Source organism: Magallana gigas, chromosome 9, assembly GCF_963853765.1.
Source record: "Magallana gigas chromosome 9, xbMagGiga1.1, whole genome shotgun sequence".
Taxonomy (NCBI): domain Eukaryota; kingdom Metazoa; phylum Mollusca; class Bivalvia; order Ostreida; family Ostreidae; genus Magallana; species Magallana gigas.
The window spans coordinates 31,015,431-31,035,999 of NC_088861.1; the positions used below are offsets into that span (position 1 = coordinate 31,015,431).

At 32.8% G+C, this 20,569-nt stretch overlaps 1 protein-coding gene across 2 annotated transcripts in view; it reads left to right on the forward strand.

The window, feature by feature from the left end:
- LOC136271256 (sushi, von Willebrand factor type A, EGF and pentraxin domain-containing protein 1-like) overlaps positions 1 to 20,569 on the forward strand; it is an 85,353-nt gene that overhangs the window by 24,962 nt on the left and 39,822 nt on the right. For both annotated transcript variants that reach the window (XM_066070865.1, XM_066070864.1), the window contains exons 7-8: positions 13 to 198; positions 1,012 to 1,263. In XM_066070865.1, the coding sequence (XP_065926937.1) occupies positions 13 to 198; positions 1,012 to 1,263 (438 nt within the window). The remainder of the gene's footprint in view (positions 1 to 12; positions 199 to 1,011; positions 1,264 to 20,569) is intronic.

The following is a 20,569-nucleotide window of genomic DNA, read 5'->3' on the forward strand; positions in this document are numbered from 1 at the left end:
TAATATATTTAGAAGTAACGTGTCCAAAGGGAGATCTTAAAATAAAACCAAAACACGGTAGATCTAATTGCATCGAAACATCAGACAGTACTATTTGTAATACTGAGTGCTCACAAAATGGATTTGTACCGGAAAGATATTCATTTACTGTTTGCAACGCAAATGGACAATGGTCAGCAAAATTACCAGATTGCAAAGGTAAGACAGTTGTAAATATCCCATGTTGTTCCCTGCAAAAAGAAGATTGCATGACTCTTGAAAAGTTACATGGTTAAAAATGACAATATTGGCATTCATTGATAATCTTTACTGATATAATTTTTAATATTTTTTTTTATTATACGTTAAAAATTTTGACCGTGAAAAGAGTTCACCGGGATATGCACTTGGTACATGATCAAGTCTGCTGAGAAGCCCTTCAGACTTCACAGAATTTGATTACGTGACTAAACAAGTTCGTATCCCGGTGAATTTTTTAACTTGCTGTTTTTGTCTTTAAAAAATTCGTTTTTTTTAAAAATAGATTGACGGCAGTAACTAAAGGTTGAAAATATTGACCGAAATGTATCAACATTTATTAACGTACATTTAAATAAATCCTCCAAAAATCGCCACTTGTATCAGGAACCTCATTGCGTAAAACGTGTGCTGTTTACTATTTTTCTTAATTCGAAACATATTTTGAAGTCCGATACCGACGTTCAAGTCCTTCAGCCTCACCAAAAGTCCATGGTCCGTCTCTCCCCCCCCCCCCCCAATAAAAAAGTTCGCGTTTTAATTCTGGACCGTCACGCCAATGTCAAATGCTGACGAACTAATATTTCTTCAGGTCTGTTTCTTACTGACTACATACCGGGTTGTCAGTTTTATAGACGGTGAGACAAAAAATGTTTATTTTCCCGATGACTACCAAGTAGAATATTTGTTTCACAAGAGCCGATTCATATTAACCAATTCTTTGAACTATCATTCTGTACTTATGTTTCTTTTCAACGTTTGGATATACTCTAGATAAAGAAAATCCAGAAATATATGAGTGTCCAAATCATATTTCCACGTTCGCCAATCGTAACAATCAACCAGTTATAGTGAATTGGGAAAAACCAAAAGCCAAGGATAACTCAGATATTGTCAAACTTGAACAGACGATGGGACAACCTTCTGGATCATTATTCAGCGTTGGAAAGACAGAAATACGATACCAAGCGATAGACGGAAGCGGAAATAAGTCTCCATATTGCACTTTTTTGGTGGATGTAGAAGGTTAACGACAGTTGTTGGTTTTAAAACGAAGTATATGTATGGAACATCTTAAATGCTTTATATGGATGACATTCATTTTATGATGATACTTCTTCATTATATGCTGATATTTCAACATTGTATGCTGATCGTCATAACATGCTGGTACCTTAACATCATATGCTGATGCCACGACGTTATATGATGTTGCATGTATTATACCTTTATTATTCTTACTAAATCAGAGTAATTTGATATATTTCGCTTATTCCCTGGAAATCGTCGTAAACAGACTGATTCCCTGCAAAACAGACCAAGTCCCTGCGAAAAGGTGCGTCAGTTCGATGAACTGATACACCCCTATTCGGAACACATGTTGTATTAATGGTTAACCAAAGAAAAAGTTCCGAAATATTCCGAAAAATCATAAATATTCATAACCTTATGATTTAATTCTAGTTGCATCGTCCTATGTGATTGGCTATACGTGTACTAACTTATTCATCTGTATCGTGTAACATAACTTGCCTTCGTCACAACACATCGCCTTGATGACTATTCACCAAGGGCAGATAACACCAAAACTATGTCACGGTTACATAGAATACCATGTTTAATATTTCTGGTAATTTTACATTGAAAATATTCACAGAGATATAATGAATGGAGAATACATGTAGATCAACAGATTAGATATGTTAAGATAAGAGACAATTGCCCACCCCACCATAAATTGTTTTGTTTTGTTTATTATTTACTTGTCAAGGTTTCCTCTCCACCTGAAAAAAGATGCGCTGTGTTCCATGTATTGGATGGTCACTAATACTAAAAGTCCCATCAAATGGACAGTAAAGTCATTGTATAATAGTGTAGAAGCGCCAATAACAATAGGAGTAGAGTAAGCGCCATTTCTGGTCGCCCGCAAGCATGAACACTTTCATTCATCGTACGATAAAAACTGTACTTATAAAATCGACGGCGCCTAAACAAGAAATAGTAATAATAAGGAGACTCCGGAGTTGTTCTGCAACTAGATATTTTTTTATGGATGCAGGTTTCAACAAATATATGTATAACTAGACACGATCTCGTTGCGAGCACAGAGGAAGTCTTCCGTCCAATTTTAAAAGTTGAGATACATGTATGAACTTCAATTTTCCTAATTTGCGATTTTACCAGCTAAACATAAGTTTGGAAATTGAAGACAAAAACCTTGTTTTGCTCCTATAATACATGTATGAGAGTTTTGATTGGAAACATTTAGATCATCTTGTCCCCTCATTTAAGGGGCTAGCCCTTTTTTGATATCAAATTATAGGTCTTTTAATTCTAAACACAATTTGTACAACATCTGTTAAGAAATTCGTTACTGTTCTTGAGATATTTGGGAAGGATTGTTTAAGGGGCCGACCCTTTATCTCCTTATAGGGGCCATTAAACGAAACTTTGGTGGTTAAATATTACTACAAACGTTATTCTTAGCATCTTCTCTTCTATAATGATTTTCACAATATTTCTTCTTTTGAAGATATACATGATCAAAATATCGGATTTCTAGCCCCTTTGAACACCTAATTATAGAACATATCGGAAAACTCTTAACATACGTAGATAAATAACTGAAAGATAAACAGTTTTGCTTCTATAATGCATTACAAAATATTTATGATAAAAGGGATATAGATAAAAGAAGTTAAACCCCTCTTAGCCCTTAATTTGAGGAACCAGCCCCTTTTTTGATATATAATGAAAGGTCTTATTATTCCAAACACATTTTGTTCGTGAAGTGTTTCAAAATTTTTACTGTGTTTGAGATAATTGTGAAAGATTGTTTTAGGGGCTGACCCTTTTTATCCTTATGAGAGCCATTAAATGAAACTTTGGTGGTTAAATATTATTACAAACGTTATTCTGAGCATCTTCTCTTCTATAATGCTTTTCATAATATTTCTTTTTAAGATATAAATGATCAAAATATCGGACTTCTAGCCCCTTAAAACCCCTAATTTTTAACATATCAGAAAACTTTTAACATACGTAGATAAATAACAGAAAAAAACAGTTATGCTTCTATAATGCATTACAAAATATTTATGATAAAAGGGATATAGATGAAAGAATTCAGACCCCTTTTGGCCCTTAATTTGAGGGGCCAACCCCATTTGTTTGGTGTCAGTTGAAAGCTCTTGTATTGATCAACTTTTTATGCTCTACATGTATTAACAAAATATTTATGAGAAGAAAGACATTCGTACTCAAATCTTAAAATTTCCCCAAAATTATCCAAAAAAAAAATTAACATCAACATTTTCAGGTCCGGGCGAGCTTCAGGGATAATGACTTCTGTTCAAATCTAAACAAGCAAGCAAATCTACTATAACCACTATAACTTGCATATAAATTTCAAGTTTCTAGCTAAAACAGTTTTTGAGGAGATGCATGGACAATATCATGTACCAAAATACATGAAAAAGGGAGATAATTTAGAAGCGAAAGTGAATTTTTAGACAGGAAATTGGATGCAAAGAGACATTCATCTCAGACATCATCCCTGTAAAAATCATGAAAATTGATTGAAGGGTGCCTACCAAGATAAAAATAATAATATAGAAGCAAAATTGCAAAGCAACGAGTGGGTCTTCCGTTATTGTCGAGAGTAAAGCTAGAAGTTCCTGTAAGAAGCAAAATACTTAAACCAATATACATGAGAAACTAAAACAAAAAGAAAATAATCGAATTATTCTTGGTACGGGTTAACAAAATCCGAATGATTCATAAGTACGAATTAACACAAACCTTATCAATTTCAAGAACGACCTTGGAAAAACAAATCCGAATGTGTTTAAGTACGATTTAACAATCATCGAATTATTTAGGTACCACTTAATTTAACTCTAAACACAACAATATTTTCGTAACCAAGAATGTGAAATCAAAATTTCCGAAGAAAGTCATTTTTAAACCCTATATCTATGTAATGCATCGTCCGATTTTAAAACGGATTTCAGATTTAAATTTAGCTTCATAAGCTCTTATTTTTGCTTCTATGATTTATTAAAATTATCGCCCAAACAAAATTTATTATTAAAAGACTTGGTAGCCCTCCTGGTCTCTAATTTGAGGGGTCAGCTACTTTTTCTTGATATCAAATGAAAGGTCTTGCAAATATAAACATATTTTGTTCAACAAGTGTTCACGAATTGTTAACCGTTCTAGAGTTATCTGAACAACTGTGTTTTAGGGGCTGACCCTTAAACTCCTTACTGGGGCCACCAACAAAATATTCTTAGGTATCATATTATTAAGAACATTATTTTGAGCAACTTTTCTTATACAATGCTTTTCAAAATAATTCTCCTTTTCTAGATATTAATGATCAAGGTTTTGGACTTCTTGCTCCTTGAAACCCCTAATTACGTAACATATGATCAAGGTATGGTACTGTTTAGAAAAATAGCTGCGAATTTAATATTTTGGCTTCCATAATATATAACAAATTATTTTTCAGAAAAAAGTTATTATAAAGAGACTGAAGAGCCCTCTTGGCCCTCAATTTAAGGGGCTAGCCCTTTTCCTTGATATCAAATAAAGGTCTCGTAATAATAAAACACATTTTGTTCAAAAAGTGTTCAGGAATTGTTAAAGACACAGTACAGCGCATCTTATCAAAAAACCGACTTGAAAAAATTTTCCGATCGGGTTTGCTATTTTTGTACTACTCATGAATGTAAAAACTTTCAGAAAATTACAAAGTTATCCGTGCAATAAATTTAATTATTTCATTAGAATTAATAATTACGTATAACCTATCACATAAATACATCGCAACGTGTTCGGGGTTCAGCCTTCTATACTATACGCATGCGTATTTACTGTAAACAAAACCCATGCAGGGCTCACAAAGAATCTCCTGCACAGGTTTGTTGAAAAAAATATGTCTTTTGTACTTCTCATAGGTATTAACTGTTCAAAGTTTTTAAAATAACCACAACGATTATTTTTTAAGCATGTATTTTTCGTGTTTATCAAAGGAGTTGCTACAACCTAAATCTATTTTTATAAATGAGGCCCCTTGAGGGGTTATTTGACATATTTATGTCTATTCACTTTAAAATGAACCTAAATTAGTAAACCATTTGTAAATTATCGAGTAAGTAAGGATATGTTTAATTTAGAGAATCGCTTTAACCTCGTTTTCCATGATGACTGTAGTCGGACTAAGATTTTGTAGTTTTCAGCACGTGTCAGTTACTGTCAATCAAAGTCCACGTGGTACAAATAAACGATATAAGATTATTCAGGTTTGTACGACCCTTGAATTTCCGGAAGCTCATAATTACGTTAATTAAGTATGTGAAAGGGATTTTGTGCATTTCAACTATTACAATAAACCTTATTTCTTATTTCCTAACTATACAATAGGTAAATCTGAAGTTATTCACACATGTGTTTTAAGCTGTACTGTCTCTTTAACCGTTTTAAAAATATCTGAACTAATGTGTTTTAGGGGCCGACCCTTAAACTCCTTACTGGGGCCACCAACAATTTTGTTTAGGTAGCATATTGTTAAGAACATTATTGTAAGCATTTTTTGTTCTATAATGCTTATTAAACTGTTTATTTCTCCTTTTCTAGATATTAATGATCAAAGTTTTGGACTTTTGGCCTCTTAAAAACCCTAATTACGTACATATGATTAAGGTGTGGTACTGTATAGATAAACAGCTCTACAATAATTTTTTTTGCTACTATAATTGATAACAAATTATTGTTCAGTGAAGAGTTATTGCAAAAAAGAGCCATCTTGGCCCCTAATTTGAGGGGCCAGCCCCTTCTTCCTGATATTAAAGGTTAGCCCTTAGAAATTGAAACAACTTTTGTATTACATGTTTTAACAAAGTACTTACATGTTAAAATATATTTTACAAAACGTGTTAAAATTTTGCCAAAAATTTTGGTGCTAATTTTCGGCCTCGGGCGAGCTTCGGCACTTTGCTTATTTTCCACAATGTCAAATACAGAGAATCATTTACAGACATCCATCTACATATTCCTGAAAGTTTCATGTTTTTATTACCATTACTTTTGGAGGAGTTACGTGGACAAAATGGTCCCTAAAAGTTCCCAAAATCTTAAAAATATCAAACCGAAAGTGACGTCAACAACTCAAAATTTTAAATAACCAAGCACTTTAAATGCTCTATCAGTCCTGTAAATTTAGTGAAAATCGCCCGAATAGTTTTTGAATTATAGCGCTCGAAAAATGTCAGAGGAAAAATGATATAAAATAACTAGACACGATCTCGTTGCGAGCAACGAGGAGGTCTTCCGTTCGATTTTTAGAATGAAATATGACATCATCGACTTTGATTTTCGACAACAAAACATAGTTTAGAAAAAGGAGTGAAGTACTAATCCTTTATTGTATCGCTTTTTATAAGTTCTCTTGCTTTTTAAATACTTGCATTTCTTACAATTACGATAGAAAAGATCAAACTTGATCAAACTTGTTTACCTCTGGTCCCTAAAAATCCAAATTGGGTAACGCAAGAGAAAATCATTATATTGTTAGGATATATAAACGTATCATACCTAATCTAGCCTTAATAACCTTTCACAGAATTGCTCTCATTAAAGGGCTATAGATAAACGATTTTAGAGCTCTTTGATCCCCTAATTTAAAGGGCCAGTCCCTTTTTCTTGATATCAAATGAAAGGATATTTAATTCTGAACACATTTTGTCAACAGGTGTTTAAAAAATCGTTACCATTCTGGAGATAAATGAGAAAGAAGGTTTTAGGGGCTGATCCCTTATCTCCTTATAGGGGCCGTTTAACGAAATTTTGAAGGTTGAATATTGTTAAGAACATTAATTTGAACAACTTTTCTTCTGTATTGCATTACAACATATTTTTCTTTTCTGAGATATGGGTGATCAAAATTTTGGACTTTTGGCTTATAAAAACCCTTAATAACGTAACACATAATAAAAGCATTACATTGCTTGGATACATAACTGTGAGATGAACATATTTGCTTCTATAACATTTCACAAAATATCCCTCAGTAAACGGCTACAGATTAAGGGACTTCACTACACCGAGACTCATACTTTTTAAGACACTACGTCACAAGATGGCGATTTAAATGTTTTGTTAAACTGTTTGTATCAATCGATTCAGATGTATATCGTCATAGCTCAGTGGTTAATGTATCAGGCTTGTGAACCGCAGGTCATGAGTTCGAATCCACCTGGGGCTTTTGTTTATGTTTACTGAATGACATTTTTGAAAATATCATTTTTTATCTAAAATTGCACTTTTTTCGCCTATTTGATATATATACTTTTTATCCATCATACTTTCTATCATAATCAAGTAATTTTCTGCTGATTTGAGAAACTATTTCCAGGTGTAGTGAGGCACCTTTAGGACTTTAGAGCCCTTTGGTCCCCTTATTTGAGGGGCTAGCCCCTTTTTCATGATATTAAATGAAAGGTCATTTAATTTTAAACAAATTTTGTTCAACAAGTGTTTAGAAAATCATTACCGGTTTGGAGATATATGAGAAAGAAGGTTTAAGGGGCCGATCCATTATCTCCTTATAGGGGTCGTTTAACGAAATTTTGAAGGCTGCATATTGTTAAGAACATTAATTTGAACAACTTTTCTTCTGTACTGTATTTCAAAATATTTTTCTTTTCTGAGATATGGGTGATCGAACTTTTGGATTGTTGGCCCCTAAAAACCCTTAATCACGTGACACATGATAAAATCATTACATTACTTAGATACATAACTGTAAGATGAACACATTTGTTTCTATAATATTTCACAAAATATCTCTCAGTAAAATGCTACAGATAAAAGACTTTAGAGCCCTTTGGTCCTCTAATTTGAGGGGCCAGCCCCTTTTTCTTGATATCAAATGAAAGGTCCTGTAAATATAAATCTTTTTTACATTACATGTTTAAACAAAATATTTTTCAGAAAAGAGATAATCAAAGAAAACCAGAAAAAATTACGACTATTTTTCCATCTCAATTTTCGGGTCCAGGCGAGCTTCGGCGCCTTTCAAGCCAGATCAAAATGAAAATAAAATTGCAAATCTACAATCTTTTGTCTACTACTCCTGAAAGTTTGAACTCAATATCTTTTATAGTTTAGGAGAAGTTAGAGTAACAAGCCACCCCTCTAAAATTGTTAAAACATCAATATCTCAAAAACGGAAGTGACGTCATCAATATAATAAAAAACCTATAAGGTTTAGATCTTTATCTATCCGATCTAAAAGTTTCATGAAAATCGGTCAAGTCGTGTCTGAGAAATCGCGTGCACAAAATTTGTAAGAAAAAAAAGAAAAATAATAATAACTAGATACGACCTCGTTACGAGTAACGAGTAGGTCTTCCGTCCGATTTTTTTTTTTGTTATTTTAAATGATATCATGAAATATTGATACAATTTCATATTTAACACCCCCCCCCAAAAAAAAAATTAAAATATTGGATAAAAATTCCTAATTACGTCAAACATGGGTCTGACGATCAGTTTTTTCAAACCGATAATGTAGTTTTCAACAACTTTGATTCTATAATGCATAACAAAATATTTATCGTTTTTAAGTTATTCGTAATAGACTTTACGAGTCTCTTGGTCCCTATTTAAAGGGGCTAGCCCCTTTTTCTTGATTTTATTGGAAAGAACTTTTGATTATCTACCACTTTGGTTATATATTATTTAACAAAATGTCAACTGATAAAAAGATACAGATCAAAACGTATGACAATTTTAAATGAAAATTCGTACCCAATTTTTGTGCCTAGGCGAGCTCCATGAAATGGCGTCACTGGCATAAAACAATATAATAGTGCACAACTTCAAACGATAGACTACCTATCATGAAAATTTCGTATTCATATCTTTAATAGTTTCTGAGATCAGCTCTGCATAAGATAGGTCGTAAAAAGATAGAAAATCCGCCGTAACTCGGTACCGGAAGTGACGATTTCAAAATTTCAAAAAACGTCTAGAATTATGACCTCTGGCAATCACCTGTTAAAAAATGGTCAAAATCGGCTGAATAGTTTCTGAGAAATCGCGTGCACAAAATTTGTGGAAAAAAATAATAATAAGAAACAGTACGAAAACAATAAGGTCTTCCGTTGGAAACGAAAGACCTTAATAACTAGACACGATCTCGTTGCGAGCAACGAGGAGGTCTTCCGTCCGATTTTTAGAAGAAAATATGACATCATCGACTGATTTTCGACAACAAAACATGATATGGAATAAGGAGTGAAGTACTAATGCTTTAGTGTATCGCTTTTTATGAGTTCTATTACATTGCTTTTTAAAATACTTGCATTTCTTCCAATTAAGATTGAAAAGATAACAGTTGTTTACATCTGGTTCCTAAAAACCCTAATTGGGTAACGCAAGAGCAAATCGTTATATTGTTAGGATATATAAACGTATTATACCTAATCTAGCTTTAATACAAAATGTAACCTTTCACAAGAGGGCTCTCATGAAAAGGCTATAGATAAAAAAATTTAGAGCCCTTTGATCCCCTAATTTAAGGGGCCGGCCCCTTTTTCTTGAAATCAAATAAAAGGACATTTATTTCTGAACACATTTTGTCAACAAGTGTTTAAACATTCGTTACCGTTCTTGAGATATATGAGAAAGAAGGTTTTAGGTCCGATCCCTTATCTCCTTATAGGGGTCGTTCAACGACATTTTGAAGGGTGTATATTGTTAAGAACATCATTTTTAACAACTTTTTTTTTGTATTGCATTTCTCAATATTTTTTCCTTTCCGAGATATGGGTGATCGAACTTTTGGACTTTTGGCCCCTAAAAACCCTTAATCACGTGACACATAATAAAATCATTACATTACTTAGATACATTACTGTAAGATGAACACATTTGTTTCTATAACATTTCACAAAATATCTCTCAGTAAACGGCTACAGATTAAGGAATTTAGAGCCCTTTGGTCCCCTTATTTGAGAGGCCAGCCCATTTTTCAAGATATTAAATGAAAGGACATTTACTTCTAAACAATTTCTGTTCAACACAAGTTTAGAAATTACTTACCGTTCTGGAGATATATGAGAAAGAAGGTTTTAGGGGCCGATCCCTATCTCCTTAGAGGGGCCGTTTAACGAAATTTTGAAAATTGCATATTGTTTAGAACATTAATTTGAAAAACTTTTCTTCTGTATTGCATTACAAAATATTTTTCCTTTCTGAGATTTGGGTGATCGAAATTTAGGACTTATGGCCCCTAAAAACCCTTAATTACGTAACATATAATAAAATCATTACATTGCTTAGATACATAGCTGTGAGATGAACATATTTGCTTATATAACCTTTCACAAATCATCCCTCAGTAAAGAGCTACATATTAAAGACATTAGAGTCCTTTGGTCCCCTTATTGTATGGGCCAGCCCCTTTTTCATGATATTAAATGAAAGGTCATTTAATTCTAAACAAATTTTGTTCAACAAGTGTTTAGAAAATCGTTACCGTTTTGTAAATATATAAGAAAGAAGGTTTAAGGGGCCGATCCCTTATCTCCTTATAGGGGCCGTTTAACGAAATTTTGAAGGTTGCATATTGTTAAGAACATTAATTTGAACAACTTTTCTTCTGTACTGCATTTCAAGATATTTTTCTTTTCTGAGATATGGGTGATCGAACTTTTGGACTTTTGGCCCCTAAAACCCTTAATCACGTGACACATGATAAAATCATTACATTACTTAGATACATAACTGTAAGATGAACACATTTGTTTCTATAACATTTCACAAAATATCTCTCAGTAAAGAGCTACAGATAAAAGACTTTAGAGCCCTTTGGTCCTCTAATGTGAGGGGCCAGCCCCTTTTTCTTGATATCAAATGAAAGGTCCTGTAAATATAAATCTTTTTTACATTACATGTTTAAACAAAATATTTTTCAGAAAAGAGATAATCAAAGAAAACCAGAAAAAAATACAACTTTTTTTCCATCTCAATTTTCGGGTCCAGGCGAGCTTCGGCGCCTTTCAAGCCAGATCAAAATGAAAATAAAATTGCAAGTCTACAATCTTTTGTCTACTATCCCTGAAAGTTTGAACTCAATATCTTTTATAGTTTAGGAGAAGTTAGAGTAACAAGCCACCCCTCTAAAAATTGTTAAAACGGCAATATCTCAAAAACGGAAGTGACGTCATCAATATAATAAAAAAACCTATAAGGTTTAGATCTTTGTCCATCCGATCTGAAAGTTTCATGAAAATCGGTCAAGTCGTGTCTGAGAAATCGCGTGCACAAAATTTGTAAGAAAAAAAAAACTTAATAATAATAATAGGGAAAAAGAAATCGAACGAAAACAATGAGGTCTTCCGTTAGAAACGGAAGACCTTAATAATAATAATAGGGAAAAAGAAACCGAACGGAAACAATAAGGTCTTCCGTTGGAAATTAATTAGTTAATAAGAAAAAGAAACCGTAGAATAACAAGAGGGTCTTCCGTTGGAAACGGAAGACCCTAACTAAGGCAAAGTTCGTTGCAAAGCAACGAGTTGGTCTTCCGTTAAATGTCGAAAGTAAAGCTAGAGCTTCCTCTAAGAAAGAGAGTTCTTTAACCAATATATAAGTAACTAAAAGAAAAAGAAAACAATCGAATTATTTTTGGTTCGAGTTAACAAAATCTGAATAATTTTAAATGCGAATTAACAAACATCCTGCCGAAGACGGAAGACCTTATTAATGCTCTGACCACTTCAAGAACCCGGTCCACCTGGGCTGAGCAGGTTATTGATTCGACGATATAGGTTTAAATAATCTGAAAGGAATCGGGTTCAAAAATGTTTATAAATAGAATGTAAGTATCGTGCGTTTGTGGTGAAATTTAAAAGATTAGTGCAAATGTTTCTCGACTTGTTGAAATACTGTTGTTGTCATAGTCAAAATCCCATCGTGAGCCCTGGACCAGTAAATGTCCGAGTAAAAATAAACTGGCGACTTCGATAGAATAATGACCTATATCTCCGCTATTTTAAGACACATCAACTTGAATTCCGCATGAGTGTATCTCAGACATCACTTTTCTGAAAACTACATGCATATTGCAAATGTTCCAAATTGATTTTTAAGCTTTTGAAGCGAGCTGGTAGTGTTTTATCTGGGTCATAGTTCGACCCCTTTATTTATGGTTACCTTGAATCTAATTAATGCTAAAACGGGCTTGGCCAAATCAAATCAAATAAAGACTGAAGGTGTGATACAATACTTTTATTTATGCATTTTAAGCTTGTGTTCAATTGAACACTAACTGTTGACATATTTACGTTATTTTTATTTTGTTTAATTATGCAGACCCCGTTTTGCACCCAAACAGCGTCATTAATGAAATGTATTACTCTGTATGTTAGGAAATCGATTCGTAGTCTATCACAGACTGAGTCCAATGCTTTCTACGTATCAGCATGTTAAAGTGACTGCATATCTTGAAGAACTAATATCATATAAAAAAAATATAATGAAGAAGTATCAGCAAGTCATGTTATACATGAAATATCATGTACATGTATTATTTTACTTTCATGTTAAATACTAAAATCTGATTGGTTTAAACACAGTTGATAATCCGTTTTATTACCCTCAGCTTTAGCAACACACTTGGCAACGGGAAACACAACGAATTGTTACATGCGCGTATATTTTGCGCGTACGTTTCCCCATAGAATTCACGTCATTCCTATAAAAAAGCAGTAAAATGTTCTTTGAAATTAAGACATTCAGTATAATAAAATAAATAGTGCCTGTTTGGGGGGGGGGGGGGTAAGAGTTGAAATAAACACCCCTCGAAAACCATTGTCAACCTCCGCTTCGCGACGGTTGACAATGGTTTTCTCAGGGTGTCAATTTCAACTCTTACCCTCCCAAACAGGCACTATTTTTATAATATAAAGTATCATATGTTGAAGACGTATCAACTTGTAATGTTGAAGTATCGTCATATAAAGACAACATATCAGCATATAATGATCAGGTATCATCATATAATGAAGAGGTATCAAACATCCACGTAAGGTAGTTGAGGCGTTCCATTTACATGTGCGGTTATATTAATACGTTTTTTATCAATGTTTCACTTTCAGGTTGCAGATTTCTTTTTTTCCGGTTCAACAAACTAAAATGGAGAAAGCTGTTCTTTTAAAAATCGAAGATTTTTAAATTCTTCGCAGTTAGATTTTTGAAATATATGTAATAGTAAAAAGAATTGAACACATTTAGTTTTAATCCGAAGAAAACTCTATTGCTCTTTTTAAAGAAATATGGACAGGGACGTTAAAGGCGTTATATATCCCCCCCCCCCCCTCGAGCAATAAAAAAACAAGAGGCTAATAGGCCTTAATGGTCACCTGAATACCATAGCCCATACACAAAATTGTGGAGGAGTCTCATTAATGCATTTCATTTAGTTTCCTCCCATGCCAGAATTCTATTGGCAAGGACTCTTAATCCTATAGTTTAGCACAAAACCTATCTCTCGTATCAGAGTGTATGACCTACTACTGAAAAGGTGCTAAACTTCTATACAGTGTAATTTTCCCCCAGGTATGATAACTTTCAAAATTGATTTTATGTTTAATGTTCTCATAGATAAACTAAAACAAGGTGCCTAGTATACAACTTATTACTTTACTATTAACAAGTTCTCTTCATTATTATATGAGATTTAACGAGGCCGGGTCTAATTTGTTCTGCCCTAGATTTTTGAATGACATTTTTTACACGAATTTCTTCTGATATAATTTTTATTTAAAGATAAAAAATAAGACATTTACCACACCGTTTATTTAAGGTATTATCTCAAAGTTTGTTAATTTTTAACATAGGACCCTATGGGATTTTGCTTGAAATGTATCAATTTTGCACATTTTTTTTTACATTTTTTTTTTTAAACTTCTGCCATAGGGATTTCTTTTTCTGCTCTACATATTAGAGTTATTGCTAAAAGTCATCAAATGGTCAAATAAAAAAAAAACTCCTGGTTTGTTCCAGGGGTCTTATCAAAGTTTTTTTTTTGCCCTATTTCCCAGATTTGTGAGATAATGGCTATTTTTTATTTGACAACGGCGGAAGTGGTGATCTTTATAGTATTATCAAAACATTCAAACATATTTAAGTAATAAATAAATATATAACATCACATATTAAGGGTCATTAATATAAAATACATGGTAACTGTCTTGAAATATATAAATGAAGCTTTATTTAGGCGGGTGAAGAAAACGTGACAGAGTGCTAGGCTTGCTGAACCCTCTTCACGTTTTCGACCTGAACCCAAATATAGCTTATACTTCGAGACATTTATGTTTATTCCACAATATAATATCAACGCATCAGACGAGCTATTTTCAACAAATTTCGCTGAATATCTGCAGTTGAAACTATCACGCCATGGCGTCAACAAAGAAAAAAGATAACGTCACAATTCAAATGAAACGCTGCACGAAAGCGTGCGTACTCGTTCTGTACTCGACCTCGTTAAAATCAATTCTATGTAAGAATCAAAATTCGGTGGCCACGCATAGTCACGGATTTTCTTCATACTTGACAATTTGATAGACTATGGTGAGTAAAAAAGCCTAACACCATTTGTTTGTTGTTATGTGGTCCTGTTGTCATGGTAACCGAGGGTTAAGATGTAAAGATGGCATTTTCATGCTTATTTGAGAACATATTGTGAGTAATGTGCAGAACTTGGGGTTTCCAGGGTAGAATATATTATTAAAAATAGTTGTCATTTTTCAAAAGAAACGGATATTTTTTTTAGCGTTTCCATGGTTACTAAACAGAAAATTTAAAATCTGTTTTCTTCATTTAATTTAAATAAAAAGTGCAAATCTTGGATATTTGGTAAACAGTATTATGATTGTGCAATAAAGAATTTAAATATGAAAATTGATAACCGTTGCTATGGTATCAAGGTTAAAAATAAGGAAATTTATAATATTGTTAGGCATCTTTGAATGGATATTATTCAGTATATAAAATCAAATAGTGAGAAAAAATAAAGTATGTTTTTAACTTTAATGACACCTGAAACAAATCTGAAATTTTCTAAAAATAACTGCCGTTGCTATGGACTTTTCAAAAAGTAAGAATTTCTGTGTGATTTTTTATGCAACTTAATTTTCCATAGCAACAACACTTCTCTGTTGCATAACAAAGCTTTTGGTACGTAATGAAAATGTTGATATATTTTTACAAGTTCCAACTAAAACAATTGCAAACAAGATATCTGTGAGCCAATGCTCACTAGTGATACCCCCGCTCTGATGTGAATATGCAAAATAAGCAAAGTCGACATTTAACAGAAAGCTGGCATCCTATTGGTACAGAAATATATCCCACAATATGGCATGCCGAAACAAATAGTGTGTTAAAATTTCAAGCATCTGCGATAAATAGCTGCTGAGAAATCTTTGAGGAAAATTGGTTTGAAAATTTTGGCTAAAATAAACAAAGTACTCATTTAACAGGAAGTTGACGTCCGATTGATACAAAAATATATCCCACAATATGGCATGCCAAAACAAATAGTGTGTAAAAATTTCAAGCATCTGCGATAAATAGTTGCTGAGAAATCTTTGACGGAAATTTGTTTGAAAATTTTGGCTAAAAATAAACAAAGTACTCATTACACAGGCAGTTGAAGTCCAATTGGTACAAAAATACATCCCAAGATATGGCATGCCAAAACAAATACTGTGTAAAAATTTCAAGCATCTGCGATAAACAGTTGCTGAGAATTCTTTGACGGAAATTTGTTTGAAAATTTTGGCTAAAAATAAACAAAGTACTCATTACACAGGAAGTTGACGTCCAGTTGGTACAAAATACATCCAAAGATATGGCATGCCAAAACAAATACTGTGTAAAAATTTCAAGCATCTGCGATAAACAGTTGCTGAGAATTCTTTGACAAAAATTTGTTTGAAAATTTTTGCAAAAAATAAACAAAGTCGTCATTTAACAGGAAGTTGACGTCCGATTGGTACAAAAATATATCCCACAATATGGCATGCCATAACAAATAGTGTGTTAAAATTTCAAGCATCTGCGATAAACAGTTGCTGAGAATTCTTTGACAAAAATTTGTTTGAAAATTTTTGCTAAAAATAAACCAAGTCGTCATTTAACAGGAAGTTGACATCTGATTGGTACAAAAATATATCCTACAATATGGCATGCCATAACAAATAGTGTGTTAAAATTTCAAGCATCTGCGATAAATAGCTGCTGAGAAATCTTTGACGGAAATTTGTTTGAAAATTTTGGCTAAAAATAAACAAAGTCGTCATTTAACAGGAAGTTGACGTCCAATTGGTACAAAAATACATCCCACTATATAGCATGCTTATACAAATACTGTGTAAAAATTTCAAGCATCTGCGATAAACAGTTGCTGAGAATTCTTTGACAAAAATTTGTTTGAAAATGTTTGCTAAAAATAAACAAAGTCGTCATTTAACAGGAAGTTGACGTCTGATTGGTACAAAAATATATCCCACAATATGGCATGCCTATACAAATATTGTGTAAAAATTTCAAGCATCTGCGATAGATAGTTGCTGAGAAATCTTTGACGAAAATTTGTTTGAAAATTTTAGTTAAAAAATAAGCAAAGTCGTCATTTAACAGGAAGTTGACGTCCGATTGGTACAAAAATATATCCCACGATATGGCATGCCTTAACAAACACTGTGTAAAAATTTCAAGCATCTGCGATAAATAGTTGCTGAGATAAATGCGACAGAAATTTTTGTTACGGACGGACAGACAGACGGACGGACAGACAGACAGACGGACGGACAAACAGACACACAAGGGTAAAACAGTATACCCCCTCTCCTTCGGAGCGGGGGTATAACAATTTCTGAAATCAGGAATTAAAGCATATCAAAATCAACCACAGTTTCTCAGTTTTTCCTATGTTTAGCCTTGTTGCCATAGCAACGGATGTTAATTTTCATAATAAAATATGTATAGTATGTACATTGATATGGATGTAAAAATTTAACAGTTTCCCATTTCGGCTTATAAAAAAAAACCGCAAAAAAACTGATTTCAAAAATTTGTAACGGTTTCCATGGTACCATTTTAAAAGTACTATTATTTTCTCCATCAATTTTATGATAAAATTAAATAATTGAAAATAGGACAACGGCTGTGTTATATCTTTGATAGTTAACATTAGTGGGCAAAACCTTCTAATAATGGCTTCAAAGTAGGTAAGCTTTGCTATTTTCCATCGTAAGCCTCGGTTACAATGGCAACGGTTACCACCAGCATCCAACTTTTAGTGGTTTTTTGCGTTTTACACGTAGGTGTGTCCGTGTATGAAATATAAGGAAAACTATTGACTAGGTCTGGCCATATCCTTTTATAAATTATTGATTCTTACATAGAATTGATCTTAAAAACTGTTTTTGTTTCAAATGATAGAAACTTGCATAACTATTTTGATCATACAACTTCTTAATAACATTATATTTAATGATCAATTACTAGATATGAACAAACGAAGGAAGATAATTCCATTAACTGTTTAAATACTCTTCCCTATACTCCTTGTGAATGCTTTCACAATATCATATCGATAAATTTGAAGGCCAGCTCCATTATTTTTATTTTCTAAACATGTAAATTAACTATTGAAATTCCTGAGCAGAATAAAATAAGACAAGTGCATTTACCCCCCCCCCCCTTTCTTTCACAGCCAAAACCCTTGCCTTACATGCAGGTGACAATATATATTATTAAATATGACAGGATATTTTTTTTTCTAAATTTTCCAAATATGCTTTTAGTTTTCATTCCGTGTTCTGTGTCTGTAGAGAAGAAGATTTTTTAAGCAGTATGTGCATTAACCTATATAGCCATATTGCCCCCTCACCCGTACAACCTCAACCCCTGACTCAGGGGTCATGAATTTCACAATTTAGGTAGAGAAGTTTGTGGACACCATAACCATACATTCAGTTTTTTCCTACATGTGTGAGAGTAAAATAGATTTTCTAAGATTTAATACATTTTCACTCTATGGATAGATTGGCCCCGTCCTTGGGCATAAAGCGATTCTCCCACCGGTTATGAATTCCAAAATTTTGATAGAGGGCTTCATGGACACCATAACCATGCAATCAGTTTTTTCTTCACATATGTTAAAGTAGAGAAGATGATTTTTGAAAAGGCTCTTTTTTCATATTTGCCCCGCCTGTTGCATCCCAGGGGGAGGTAGAGCTAAGAGTTTCACAATTTATATTCCTCTAACCAAACAAATGCTTCACACCAAAAGTGGTAACAATTGGCCTTGTAGTTTTTAAGAAGAAGTTTAAAAAATGTAATATCGTTAACGCACAACGCACAGACGCACAGACGCACGACGACGGACAAAGACCAATTGCAATAGGTCACCTGAGTGACTCGGGTGACCTAAAAACTTGTTCGAATGTTAATAAAATATGTATTATTGGCTTGTATTCATTGTTTATAAATTTATGCTATAAATTTCACGATACATGTCATTAACATGGTATACTACTGTAAACGCAAGACATACAGGTTTTCAAATAAACTGCATGACGTTTTCTGCCTAAATCTTGACCATTTACTGTTATTAATTACAATCTTTTGGTATAAATTGGTTTAGACTCCATCCTAAAAGTACTTTGTTTAAAAGGATAAGTTTTCATTCTTTCATTGATTGATTTATTAACGTGGAGTCTAGACCCATTATGGGTCAAACTTCGTGGTTTTCACAATATCTTCAAAAATTCATTTAAAATAGTCAAACTAAAAATGTTAAAAGTTATTAACAAGGATTCTTATGTGTCAACGCAGCCTAGTGTGATAGGCGGAGGACTGTAGACAGGGTGTTCGAATTATAGTGAATTTTTTTTTTAATTCTGCGCTTTTGCTGTAAAATATAATTTTTTTAATTTCATATGTAATATATCTTGAATAATTTTTTAAAACATTTAAAACTCTTCAGAAATCGACAAAAATACATAATACATGTGCCCAATCCAAACGTTTAATATGCAATAGCGCTAACAGAGTCAAAAATATTTGGAGATCAAGTTGTAATGTTTATAAAATAAATATAGAAATGAAAATAGGAAGAAAATTATAAATGTACGTTTGTGTATGGTCATATAACGCAGTTCTTTATTATACATGACTGTACTCATGCAGATCTTCAAATTTAAGACTCGATCTTTATGAGATTTACACAAGTCGTTTAAACACCCTAGGTGCGGGAGATTCGACAGGTATTGTACGCTCTTCTCCTTTATATTTTTTTAGTCCATTTCGATTAATTTTAAGAGAAAAATATTAACGGCAAATGATCATTTATTGGTTCAACATAATAATTTATCATATTATAAATGCTGAGTCAAGATTAAATGGTCTTCATAAATATGGCTTACATTAGGTCAAAATTGATATTAACTAAGACGGACAACTTAATTTCTCACATCTCTGAATGTAAAAAAAAATAATAAGGATACGCTATCAAAAATTAGTCTATACTCAATTTAAATCATCAAATCTTAGTTGGGCATAGCAATATATGCATGTGGGCAAACATATATATTTGTGTGTCTTATTATCAGTATCTGGTTGTGTGTTTGCTTTATATGTTCAAACGTAAGTTAGGGCATATTCTGGTAAGTTTTAATTGTTAAATCTACCAAAAAAAACGGCAAACCAATCAGTGTCTGTGGACAATGAGCCTTGGTTATACATGTTGCTATTCTTTAAGATGATAGGGGAATAAGATGGCACAACTGCCCATTTGGTTTAGTCGTAAGATACAATTTCAAATTTAACATTTTTTTTTCAATTTAATATATTTGATATCATAATGTTATAATACAAGTTTACAAAAGGGTACTTTCCAGCTATATTCAATTTGAAATATTTCAAGATAAGAAAAAAAAGATCCTTAAGTTTTGGTGATATTGAACCCACAACCTAAAAACTTAAGTCTTATAAAGTTACCTAAGATCAGGTGCACTAACCGCTGAGCCATATCATTCTCAATAAAGTGCGTTGTTCAAATGATGTACGAGACATTGGCCACGAATTTACGGACTTGTATATTTTTTCTAAAACGTTCAATTGTTGGGCTACAAAATGACATTTATAAAGTATAGTGGGTCATCTCCCCACATTTTGGTTGATTAAAATAGGTTTAAAATCAATTAAACCGCATTTAGACTATGACAAAAATATGGAACTCAGA